The 13,231-nt window shown below is 44.6% G+C and overlaps 2 protein-coding genes across 2 annotated transcripts; both read right to left on the bottom strand.

Moving 5' to 3' along the window:
- Positions 1-35: 35 nt before the first annotated feature.
- Positions 36-2,112, bottom strand: LOC108600464 (probable Ufm1-specific protease 2). Its single transcript, XM_017988058.2, has 2 exons — positions 2,022-2,112; positions 36-1,953 (listed from the first exon to the last, which is right to left on the bottom strand). Exons 1-2 carry the CDS (start codon positions 2,058-2,060, stop codon positions 133-135), a joined length of 1,860 nt encoding a protein of 619 aa, XP_017843547.1. The 5' UTR covers positions 2,061-2,112; the 3' UTR covers positions 36-132.
- A 1,138-nt stretch (positions 2,113-3,250) lies between these two features.
- LOC108600248 (microtubule-associated serine/threonine-protein kinase 3) lies at positions 3,251-12,117 on the bottom strand. Its single transcript, XM_033294711.1, has 10 exons — positions 11,337-12,117; positions 10,701-11,269; positions 10,112-10,644; positions 8,805-10,041; positions 7,315-7,711; positions 6,915-7,252; positions 5,662-6,846; positions 5,254-5,578; positions 4,258-5,193; positions 3,251-4,189 (listed from the first exon to the last, which is right to left on the bottom strand). The coding sequence occupies exons 1-10, from the start codon at positions 12,007-12,009 to the stop codon at positions 3,960-3,962; spliced, it is 6,423 nt and encodes a 2,140-aa protein (XP_033150602.1). The 5' UTR covers positions 12,010-12,117; the 3' UTR covers positions 3,251-3,959.
- Positions 12,118-13,231: the final 1,114 nt, after the last annotated feature.

Below are 13,231 nucleotides of genomic sequence, written 5' to 3'. Positions count from 1 at the left end.
GGTGCAGGCCACTCACTATCTTGTTAATACATACATATTTAATATATAAAAGTACAGTACAGTTCTAAATTCATAGATCTCATGTAGTTTTGACATACATTATCAATTATGAAAAGCAAGTAAAGGGAACGTTTAGTATAAAATTGGTCGCTGCGGCATGCAGAGATTATAGTAGCTGCGCTTATCCCAAAAATCCATACTTTTCCACCCGCACCACCCCTTAGACTGGATAGTGCCCAAATCATCAGCGCCTGTGTAGTGTGGATCGAGTATCAAAAACTTCGCTTGTCCAGTTTGTACGCAGTAATCGATGCCAATGATGGTGTGGGCAAGCACGCCGCCTCCAATCATAACCGGGGTGCCCTGAGTCTGAAAGTGCATTGCCAGTTCCGAGGTAATCGTCGTTAGCTCTGCACCAGAGGCCACATGCAGTATCTTGGAGTCCACATTAAGAAAACCTTGCAGGCACATGCTCAGCTCCGTTGAGCCAATCCACTGTGAGGAGCCCACAAACGATGCGGGCTTGTCATTGATTTTATGCAAATACTCCTGAACCTCTATATGCATAGGAATCGCACGCTCAGTATAGCCCTGGAGCAGGAACCACGAGCAGATCGTCTGTAGCGAGCGATAGGCACATCCCCAGCCCTTATCCTGCACTTGTTGCTGTAAATAGTGATAATAATGATAATTTCCATTCACCAGATACTCCTTGCCATCCACCACCCCGCTGGGTCGCACACCCAAGTGTGTATTCAACAGCGGCGTCCAGCTTGCCGTGTCCTCAGCGTGTACGTCGCCCTGAAAACGACACTGATTAGCACGCCTAAAATAGGGGCGTGTCGCTGGCAGAGCAAACTGTCGATGGAGCCGCTTGCGCTTTTCCTGCACACAGGGCTCATCGTCGTTAACCGTTTCCAAATACGCGCAGCTGAGAAAGTGTCCAAACTCCTGAGGATAAAAGTGATAGCTACGTGGTGCCAAAAACTTTTTGGCCGACTGCTGATCGGAGTCGGTGAGTCTCTCTACCAAACACTGTTCGAAAAGGCGTAATGCACGGCAAATACTCTCGATAAGCACATCGTACAGACGCAGGAGCCTCGTCTTCTTGCACAGTATGGCCATTGCCTCAAGTTCTAGCGGTACCTCAACTTTGCAGGGCTCCTCGTTCGTTACACAAATGCTTAATGCCGAGTGCGGTCTGGCGTCCCTTGCTGGTGTTTCCCGAGTGCGAGAACGCAGCACATCTATATTAATAACATCGTAGGCGCAGCCCATCGCGCCATAATGCTTCGCCAAATCAGGAGCTGCAATGACAGCTGGCTTTTTCTTGTTGCCGTTTGTGCCACTTGGTGTGTGGGTTTCAGTTGAAATGGGAATTTCAGCAATGAGTTGCTCAATTACCGACTCGTTGCTAAAATTTTTGTGCTGAGTGCCACAGCTACTGCTGACGAAGATCTTTGTGTTGGGTACATTGAAGACGAGACTACCGTCGGCAACGCGCTTGCGCAATGACTGCAGCTCCTTCGCTATTGCCTCTGGTGTAGGCGATGTATGTAGATAGAAGCCGCACTTTAATTTAGTAAAGCAAAAATCGTTGTAGAGTTGAGCCGCCTCCATTACCTCGTACGGCACATCCTCCAGTTTGCCATGGACAAAGAACGCTGCACGTAGTCCTACCACCGTGCCAAGTTGGCATTGCAGCAATATTGGATTATCTGTAATATCCACCGACGAAATAATCTCACTCATATGTGCCTTCGCATCCGAACACTCTCCAAACTTCACCAATCCACAAAGATCTAGTTCGGCGGGGAATTTGTGCTGCATATGCTCATAGTTCAGTTGTCCCACACTCGACTCGACATTAAAGCTTAACAGAAGTAGAGTCCCGTCGCCATAGAATACGCCATATAGGCACCCGCTGCACTGCAGCTTGACGCGCTCTAGACGCTGTGAGAGTTTTTAAGCCCATTTTTTTTATCACAGTACATATAAAGTGAGCTGGAATTATTGCTTACCTTTAGCAGAAAAGCTGATATCTTTAATTTTGGCAACATATTTGGTGATTTGGCGTGAAATAAAGTATTTTATATACAAACTCAGCTGCACAGCTGGCAAATAAATCGATTTGACTGTATTGCTGGCAATTCGATATGAACTACATTATCGATAGCTACTAGAAAGTATAATATAAAAATATTCCATCCATTTAAATGTAGCTTATATAGAAAATACTTAAGTCCTGGTTTAAAAAAGTAACAAGATTATTAATCTGACATAAAATTGCATTTTATACCAGAATCGGATCCAAACATTCGATTTAGGTGTCTTGAACTAGAGATTGTTATAATATTTTATAATAAAAGCACTATTTTAATGTGAATTAGATATTTTTGTTTTAACTAACAATTATTTTCAATTTTGGTCAATTAAATGATTAATAAAAACGAATCTAAGATTATAAAAAAAAATGTATTTATTATGTGTAATTGTAATGATTTAGTAATGGCAATGTAGTGCACAATATGAAACACTATACATTTTCGAAACTTTTATAGAGAAAATATAATTTTATTCCATCATTAGTAACCGCTGCTACAGAAACAACATCAATGTCTGCAACAAGCGTAAACACAAACACCACCTTGACTGCCAAGCAGAAAAAGTAGCGCCAGAAAAATTGATGTTTTTGTTTTAAATTTCATGTTTAGCGTTTTATCTCAATGTCCCACATAAATGTTAATAATTGCATAGCTTTTAATATAATAAATGGGGCTGTTGCTGTTGCACCAAAATATCGATATTTTTATTTTGCGATGCTGATTTTATTATTATTTCCGATCATAGCGAAAGTGCCTTAACCCTTCACCCTATTGTTGTGAGTTCAGACCAGAGAACGGCATGAGTGTACGCACCCCTAAAATCGCCATGTTACTTACATGGTGTTACCCACACAATCAGCCGAATTTGCGGCTCTTGTTGCCCGAAAATTTTTCATAAGCGATGCTGAATTTATTATTATTTCGATCATTGCGAAAGGCCTTAAACCTCACCCTATTGGTGAGTTCATAACCAATCATGCCCCTTTGGATGACAAGCATCTAATACTCGGGGGAACTTCGCAGCTGCTATTAAGCTTGTGGCATCAGATACCAAAAGCAAAATGGCAAAAGCAAATGCCTAAGAAAATTATTTTTTTATTTTTATATCGACCACATCCATATTTTTGTTTTGAAAATATACATATATAAAGTAAATATCGTCGGTTACAATATCGCGATAAGATCAAAATCGATGTTTAAAATAATTTGAACTGTTTTAAGGCTGAGCTCGAAGAATAAGGACAAACAGTAAATTTAATCGCACATACATATAGGACACATTTATTTTAAAGAAATTTTTAATTGAATTCAGGATAGTATGTATATAGATTCGCAAAAACGCTAGAGTACTTGAACTGAGCAAGCAGAGTAGTTGGTTGTAAGGATTTGTATTTTCCAGTCCACAGTCAATTTATGTTTGCTATTCCGACGCAATTTCTTCAAGCCTTTTAGTTTCTGCTAACGACACTGTAAATCTAGTAATGTTATACATTTATGTACAATATAAGTTATTTATAATTGCAAGTTCCTGCTTTTATAATGCTTTTTGGGCTCTTCGGTAGTATCTTGTTAATTATTCCTTCTATAATGTACAATAATTTTATCAATTTGTTAAATAAGAAACTACATACTAGAAAGTATATTTCTGGGACAATTTTCTAATTACAATTATTTTTTTTTTTAATTTAGTGCGGTATTGCCCAAGAAAAACAATAATCTTGGTTTGCAATCCCTTAATTACTCTGACTAAATTGGGACGCCTTTTTGCTCTTTGCAATTATTAACATTTATGTGGGACATTGAGATAAAACGCTAAACATGAAATTTAAAACAAAAACATCAATTTTTCTGGCGCTACTTTTTCTGCTTGGCAGTCAAGGTGGTGTTTGTGTTTACGCTTGTTGCAGACATTGATGTTGTTTCTGTAGCAGCGGTTACTAATGTTGTAGTGGGTATGGGCTTTCTGCTCCCAGAAGCTGAAGATAGGTCCTCGCCAGTATCTGACATTCCAGTCGTTGTTATTAATGTTTTGCCACATCCACTGATTGATGTCTTGCTTTGGGCAGTCGACTCTCTTGATTTAACTGCAAATAGAAATAACCTTTGGTGAGTACAAAATATTACAACTATTGTGATAGATATCACAGCATACCGCGGTCGGCTCTTATGGGTCGCTCAGATAGCTCTAATTTTACTGCAGGCCTCTCCAGTGTTTGTGTAGGCGATGACGATGACTCGCCTTCGGCATACTCTTCGATGGCCGGCATGAAACCTTCGGATACGTTGCAGCTGCCCTGGATGCTAGTCGGCGAGTCCTTCTCCTCAGCAATGCGCGGTAGTGGCTCACAGTTGCTGGGTATGTTTACCACATTGTTCGTTGCTTGTTCGGGTTGAGCAGACACAGGGGCTGCTGCTCCAGCCCCCGCAGATGCACCTATAAGAACTGTCTGCCTTTGAGATTCATCAGCGCTGCTGTTGACTGGCAGCTGATTTGGCTGGTGTGTAGCAGAGGCACTTGATCCAGAGGCACCAGGAGCAGGTCGCCATGATGCTGCAACTACACGATGCTGATGTTGAGTTTGCTGCTTGATGGGTGGGGAGCAGCACAACGGCGATATTTTCGTTTCGGCACTACGCGGATGCAGACGATCCGGAGAAAGAGCTCGCCGCAAAAGCGGGGAGCTGGGCTCTACGGATTTGGTGCGTGCAAAGCCAGTCTTCTTCGTGTTAGCACTAACCACCGCCTGCAACGTGGGCAATGTGCTGCCTGGACTATACGACTGCGTGGTGTTCGATGCACCAGGTTGGTGACCAACAAGAGGGAAAGCCAGCGGCGACGGTGAGCGTGTTGGCGAAGACGGCAGCGGTGACGGTGAAGGTGTGCGTGCCAAAGGGGAGAGTGGTATATGACCTACGGACTTTCGTCTATTGGGCAATGCAGTATTGCTCGTAGTATGCAGTGTTTTAAGACCGCCCGTAGTGCCGCTGGCCGCAGCTCCACTTGCCGCGGCAGCGTGAAGCTTGTGCTTTAGACCATGTAGCGTTGATGGACGTTGGTACAACTGAGGCACGACTCCTGTAGGCGACACTATATATGGGAAAAACAAATTAGCGATCAGTCATTATGAATTGTGAATGTAGGAGTTACCTGGAACATTGCCGACAGATGTGGCGCTACTACCCACAACAGCGCCCACATGCGGAAGCAAGACGACCGAACTGGTGCCTGGTGACACAGGTAATTGGACACACAATGCAGCCACTGGTGCAAGCGGAGCCGAGTTAGAGGTTGTAATGTTGCCATTGCCCGAGCTGGATCCGGTGGGCGTATTTGGAGATGATGATGATGGAGATGTCGATTGCGACGACGAATTGACTGCCGACTGGCAGCAACTGCTGCTGTGGTACGACGAATCCAAGGGCGACAAATTACGCGCTGAGGGCGTGGTGGGCGAGCTAGTGCCCGCCGAATACTAAAAAGGCAAATCACACAAGATCACAAAAGTTAAAGAAAATATAAGTTATATGCATAGCTCCCCTTAAATCTTTTGCTCACCTGTTGCATTTCGGCATTGGCCCGCTTACTGCTAATACGTCGGAAAAGTGATGTCTTCCGTTTCTTGTCGTGTTCTCGTTTCGTCTGCTTCTTCTGCCTATTGAGGCCCTTCTTCGCCAGCTTGCTCTGCATAAGGTCGCGCTTGCGTCCACCACTCTGTATGCTGGTATGCTCCAATGGAGTTGCACGGAGCGTTACATGTTCTCCTCCGCTAAGCAGCAGCTGGAGCACCTGGGTGTGGAATAGGCCTTGCACCGCCTCACCATTCACATGGGTGATCAGATCGGCCGGACGCAAGCCCGCCTCAAAGGCGGGACTAAACTCATCTACGGCCATGACTAGATGGTGCATAGTGTAGAAGTCTGTGTCTCCGTAGTAGACGCGTATGGTGTGCACTGTGAAGCCAAATCCACGTGGACCCCGACGTATAATTATTGGTGGTTTTAGATTTGTGACTAACGGAGAGAGCTCGCGACATGGCGATGTATCTCTAGAGCTGGCCGTGCTTGAACCGTTGCCACCGCCAGGCGATTGTATACCAGACAGATGAGCCGCCAGTTGTGTATTGTCTATAGATGACATTAGCGAGAGTCCCAGGGCCGAAGCAGACTTTACAATAGAACGAGAACGATGATGCTTGGTGCCACCTCCACACGAAGCGCTGCTGCTGCTGCCGTCCATCGACTTAGGCTGGTGCTGCAGCGCCAACGGTGATTGCTCACGGATATTTAAATTCATATTTTCCGTAGAGGAGCTGCCTGCACTAATGGTCTCGTCCTCAATGGAAATAGAGAAACGTGGCAAAATGTCTCGCGCACAGACACCTTTACGCTTGCGATTTATTTGTGGTGAAAAATCGTCGCTGTCCGTCTGTGAACTCTCCGGCGTGCTGCGCGAAAAACTACTCACGCTTGTCAACTGCGGCTGCGACTGAGGATGCGGGGTTATCGTTGACGCCACAGATTGCATTGGCGGCGGCGGCGTTGCCGGCGTGCTAATAATTGTAGTTGTGTTCGGTGGCATGCTGTGACGCTGCTGCATGCGTCCAACCGCTGTAGTGGGCTGTTGCAAGTAGTGCTTGAGCATGCGCAACTCAGCGTCGTTCCCAATTGTGACATTGTGCAACAGCTCCGGCAAGTACTCAGTATCAGGCGTAGATGGTACCTTCGGGCAGGTGGAGGAAAGCTGAGCGCGGAACACAATTAGCTTTAGATTGAAATCCTAGCGACTGCTATAGATGACTGTATACTTACGTCCAACTTGCGCAACTGCGGTGTATTCAAGAACTTTTTGGCTACGCCCTCTTGGCTCGCAGCTAATGGCTTAAGCTTCGTCGTCGCACCAGTTGCCTTGACGGCTATTGCTCCTTCTTGCGCATGCGAAGGCAATGTTGCTGCTGCTGTCGATATAGCTGGCATTGCCTTGAGGCTGCCGTCCGTTATAGTGGTGGGTGGCGTCGGGTGGCGTGACCAGCTATAATGTTGCTTTCGATATTGCGGAGTATACGAGTTGAAGCTACCAAAGACGGGGGTGTCATCAGTGTCGTCGGTATCCTCGCCGCCCAGATCATGGTTGTAGCGATCCATGCGCGCTGAAAAATATATTAAATAACTTCTCTGCGTATATTGTAAATTTTTTTTGAGGAATACGTACTATCAAAGTAGCTGGTATCGTCATCATGCGATAGTTGAGGTACAAACTCTGCTTTCTGGCGCAGCAAAGAGTTCCAGTCCATACCTTGAAAATACACATGCTCCTTCACCTCTAGGGCGCCAGTCTGGGTGCCAAGACGGTCGCGAGGATTCTGCTGTAGCAGCTCCGTTATAATGTCCTTCGCTTCTGATTGCACAGGCCAATCTTCGCTGTCTGGCCACTCAATGTCATCGTTGACAGTGTGTGCGAACAACTCCTCAGCGGTCTCCCCAAAAAATGGCACGCAGCCAATCAGAAACTCATAAAGAATGATACCCATCGACCACCAGTCAACCGGCTTACCATAGCCTTGACGCAAAATCACCTCAGGTGCTATATACTCAGGTGTCCCATATACCTTAAGCAAAAACATAAGACATGTAGTATTTGAATAAATCACACAACGAATCTTTGGATTTAAAAGGGTCTTGGGGCGGTGACCCACGTGTCTTTGTCTTTGCTGTTTCGTTTGCTCCATTCATAGGATACACATGCAGCATCCACCGGTTCACAGTTATACGATTAATGCTTTTCTCATTATTTAAGTTAAGGGGTGAAATAAGAGCTGTATTCTTTTGAATAAGAGCTTTACTTTTGTTTTGTTCAAATTGCCTTTTTATACACTTTGACATTTTTGTAAAAAATGGAAAAAGGGTATTATGAAGTTGCTCAAATTTATGTAACAGGGAGAAGGGGGCGTGGCAGACCCCATAAAGTTATATATATTCTTGACCAGCTCGACGAGCTGAGTCGATATAGCCATGTCCGTCTGTCCGTCGGTCCGTCTGTATCTGTTTCTCAGAAACTATAAGAGCTAGAGCAACCATTTGGTATATAGGTGCTCCTATATCCAAACCCGAACGCTTTTATTTTATTTTGTATTTTCCTCCCCCCTCCCCCGCAAATCGAAAAAAACCATATAAAGCAGTAAAAAAAATCTTTAAAATCTGAAAAAAATCACAAAATTGCCTAGTCATGTTTTCGACCGATTGTGATTTCAAAACGATCGGATAAATAACATTAGGAAATTATTCACATTTCAAATTTTCAATATAGACAGGCGGGGTGCACTTGCTGCCGACGCAGCGGCGGCGTCGTTGCTGACGCTACAGCGAAAACGACTGTTGTAACGCGTTAGCTGTTTTGTGTGTATGTGTTTGTGAGTGCATGCGTGTGTTTGCTGCCAAACCCTAGTCAAAGTGTATTTAAATGTTGGTGGCGCCCAACTTTAACCTGGTCCACTTGTAAATAAGTATATGCATATGAAACATTTTAAGGTGAAAAATAAAATTTCAAATGTTTTAAAATGTCGAGATAATCAAATATAGCTAAGAGATCATAGCATGCGGAAAATTATATTGGGAGTAGTAAAGTTTGCAACTATAAGATAATATTCAATTCGCCAACCTAAATTATATTGGTGCAATCCTGACGCTTAGACTAAAGCTTACCTGCTTGTCTGAAAATTGTCGTGTTTCCGAATCAATATAGCCCTCATATAGATTGGTAGCCAGTGACATGAGGCCCATTTTGGATAACCCAAAGTCAGTGAGCTTTATGTGTCCCAGGGCTGTGATTAGCAGATTATCTGGCTTGAGATCGCGGTGCACAATGCCATAGCTGTGCAGATACTCCACGGCTAATACTGTTTCGGCGAAGTAGAAGCGCGCCATATCAGCCGGAAGCGGTCCAATGTTTTTCAACAGCGTGCCGCAATCGCCGCCTTCGACATACTCCATAACCAAGCACAGGTGCTTCTTTGTCTCAAAGGAGCAGTACATGCTAACTACAAAAGGATTGTCCGCAAACGACAATATGTCCCTCTCGGCAAATACCTGCTCTACTTGATTGCGCAATATGAGATTATTCTTGTTGATTTTTTTCATTGCAAAGCGCTGGCGCGTTGTTACGTGCTTTACCAGATAGACGGCGCCATAGGCTCCGTTCGAGATCAGCTTTGCAATATCAAAATCATTTTCATGAGGCAATGGCTGCTGCTGATGCTTGGCAGCCACTGAGTCAATGGGCGTACTCAGCTGACTTATAGCCAAGGCAAAGCTGGGCGTAGGCTGTACATCGCAAAATACTGGTGTTTGCGGCGGCTGTTGTGGGATTATTGGCTGGGGGGTGCAGCTTCCGCTGCCACCGGAATTATTTGTGGTATCCAGGTGGATGGCGTCAAGTGTGAGGCTGCTTAACTGCTTAGCCGCCGATGTGAGTGGTGAATTAAGCAGTGGAATGGGCTGGGTTTCGGTTAGCTTGTCCACAACAGTCCCAGTTCTAGTCACTTGCTCGGCGCACATTTGCTGCGTTTCGCGCATCTCCTGCTGAAGCTCTGCAATGGGATCACGATTCAGACCAAGCTTTTGTATGATATACTGTGGTATATCTGCCTTGATTACAGGCATCGCTTTGGCATGGCCTTCAGCTGCCTCAAGGAGCTCGTAAAATTCCTGGGGATCGAATTCTAGGCACTCCAGCAATCGTGCAGGACGTGAGATAATTAAGAGTAACTTTTTAATGACACCGCTCAATTCGGCAGCAGCTTCTGGCGACTTCTCTTTGGTTTCGAGCAGCAGTCGCTCCAGATTTTCGCTTAGTTCGTAAAAGTACTGGGACGTTATCAGCTTGGCTTCGGATTTGTGTAAGCAGTCACGTGCCATCTCCAACACCTGATGATGGACAAAGCTGCAGAATGCAAGAAAAGCCAACATTTGTTTAATAGAGAGTTTACCGATGTAGTCCTCCTGATACATACCGTACAATTGGCTGCGAATCTCGAAAGCTGCTGCACGCAGCACTTTTGTTTTCGTTAATAAAGTGCTTCAGGCGCTCCTCCATTTGCTGTGTGGCCTTAGGAAATCGCTCTTTATACAGAGTATTCATTACTGCAATTTCATTGTCGACAATTGGAGAACGCGACGGGCTTGACAGGGAACGAGATCGCGGGCGAAAATAGGGCGACATGCGACCTGTGCCAATGCTTCCAGTCACAGATGATGAAGGCGCGACACTACTATTACTATTGCAGACAACGCTCAGCTCTGCACAGCAATTAATACAAGCCGTTTGTGGCTTTAATGATTGCGGCTGCAGCTGGGAAAGCTTTGCTGTATGATGCTGGTGCTGCTGCTGCTTGCAGGCAGCGAGCAATAAAGCGCAATGCTTAGAGCAATGCTGCTTTAAATGCTCCGCGCAGCAAGCTCCAGCGGCGAGAGCAGCTGCCTCCTCTTGACCAGGCGGAATGTTATGCGGAAAGTGGTTTAGCGCTTCTTGGCTAGAGCATTGCGACTGAAGAAATGGCAATGAATAATTGAGACTAATGATTTTGACTTCTGAATGCTTACCGATAAATTAGAGCTTCCTGGTGTAGTCCCATAGCCGGATGAGGGCAACGATGCTACAGACCAGCGCCTGCCATCGACCACGCCACGACAAGAAGCAATGCGTTTAATGGGCGCAAAGGCAAAAGGCATTGGCGAGTTGAGACGGGGACTGTCCGCCGGGCTAGCTGAGTATGGCGAATGTGCGCGTGAGCCGACAGCAGCTCCCGCTGCATTGGTTACCAAACTAAGACGGTGATGAGCCACACCTCCTCCAGCTGGACTGCACCCACCGCCACTGCCCGCAACACCAGAACTTGTATTCGAGCCACGCATCACTACGCCATGCAGATGATGATGATGATGATGATGATGCTTAGTCAAAGCAACGCCGCTCCCAGAGCGCGAGATGTTAAGACCAGGTGAGGCCAACGAGTTTTGTATACCGCCAGCACCCGCTACCGCACCTGTGCCTACGATTCCACCCATTTGCGATGAGTTATTGCAGAGCTCCTGCCGGAAATATTTGCCAGTAAGACAGGGCGCCGACTTGCCCAGCGACGAATGACGCATCCGCACCAGATTGGACGCTTCTAATGAATACAAAGAATAAAGACTTAAAGTTAAGAAAATGTTTAAAGAAGAATAACAATCACTTACCGCTGCTTACGGTGCGCAAAGAGTTGGTGTGCTGCTGGTAAGAAATCTTGCGCAACAGAGCCGTGTATCCCCGGGAGTGCAGTGAGCTAGAGCTACCAGAAAGGCCGCCGCTTGAGCTCTTGGTTAAATTGAGATTCCGAACCAGAGATGAGCCATTGCTGCTATCATGTACCAGCTTGGCTGGAGATGATGGTAACAACTCCACACCGCTACTGCCATCAGCACTGTTAGCACCTGTTGTTACTGATGTTGCAGTCGCAGCCACTTCTTGATCGGAGTCGTCAAAGATAAGCACGCGTGCCGAATAGCTAGATTGTGGGCGAATACGGGACAGATTGGCGGAGCTTAGATGTCGCTTAGCCACGGGACTGACTCCGCTGCTGCTGCTATTAATAGACAAAGACAGTGACACGTCGCAGGCGACGCTGCCATCACTGGGATCTATTTCGCTAGTTACGCTGCGATTAATAAACTCATGTGATTCCTGATCCAAAACATCGCATTTTTGAGGCGTTGATGTTGAGATTTTACTGCATGTTGCGCCCACAAATGTTGGTTCTGTACCTGTTCTTACTACTTGTGATGTTCCTAATGTTGTGATCGTTGTAAGTCCTGCTGAAGACGACGTGTCTTCGACTGCGGACATGATCTTTGAAGTTTCCTGGCGACTCATGATTAGTTTTTATTTGCTTGCTCCTTCTGCCAGTCTAACAGACTTTCATGTTTCTGTTGCTTTTGATGTTAATATTTTTGCTTAACATAGCTACCGCTTTTGCTGGTGACTGCTAAGACTAACCTGAATTAAAATGAAAATATATATAAAATCATCGATTCGCTGGCACATAATAATAAGGACTACATACACGCACACACAAACACAACAGACGAAAAAAGATTGAATTCATTTTTGTTGAATTTTCATTTTCACACGTCAATGAAAATTTCTATAAATTTACACTTGCATATACTATATGTACATTACTCATAAATATGTACATACACATGTGTATGTTTGTATATATACACATATTACATTGGAGCTGGGCAAGTTTAATCAGTCATTTTACTCGGACTAGGCCTTACACTATTCCACGTAGCTGGAGAGGCGGTGACCGCCATGACATCCCCTTTATACTGGAACAACAGATTTATATTGAATTGGAATAGTCGGTGACAAGTGCTCGCTAATTTGGACTTTTGATGCATACTTTCTTATATTAAATTAAATTTGTGTAAAAGATGTATATATGTGTTATGTGTATATGTTTATACTATGTACGTGAATGTGTATGTATTCAGCTATTTTTAACTTTATTGGCTTAAAAATTAACATGCACAAGGCAGACATATTTATGTTAACAATAAATTAAATACAATTAGTTCATGCGAGTGTTGAATTTAGTAATCTTACTTATGATTAAAGTGTGGCTTTATGCCTACAAATAATATAAAAGTATGTACTTTACAAATTTTCCAATTACTTATTCATTTGCGTATTCTAATGCACACAGCAGAATGTTTCGGTCAGATGCCAGTATTACTATGATACTGGATATGGGGCATAGGGTAGAGGAATTTGGACGACCACGACCACAGCCTGTATTTGGTGTGTAGGTGATACGGAAGGGTGCAAATATTGTGAGAGTGGTCGTGTGGTCGTGTAGTGGAGGTTGCTGGTTGTCGTAGTCACGATTAGACGACAACAGCGATAACAACGCCAACTGGCCTGTGGTTATCAGTAAAGTGTTGAATGTGTTTATTTATTTTTTAATATTAACGCAATTACATTTACATGTGTGTATGTATGCGTATATATATACAAATGTGTGTACATGCTTACATGTACATATGTACATATATATTTTCAACTCAGTTGGTGAGGAACTAAGTTTTGA

The sequence above is a fragment of the Drosophila busckii genome, unplaced genomic scaffold (assembly GCF_011750605.1).
Source record: "Drosophila busckii strain San Diego stock center, stock number 13000-0081.31 unplaced genomic scaffold, ASM1175060v1 chrUn_07, whole genome shotgun sequence".
NCBI lineage: Eukaryota > Metazoa > Arthropoda > Insecta > Diptera > Drosophilidae > Drosophila > Drosophila busckii.
This window is presented reverse-complemented; position numbering and strand designations above follow the sequence as displayed.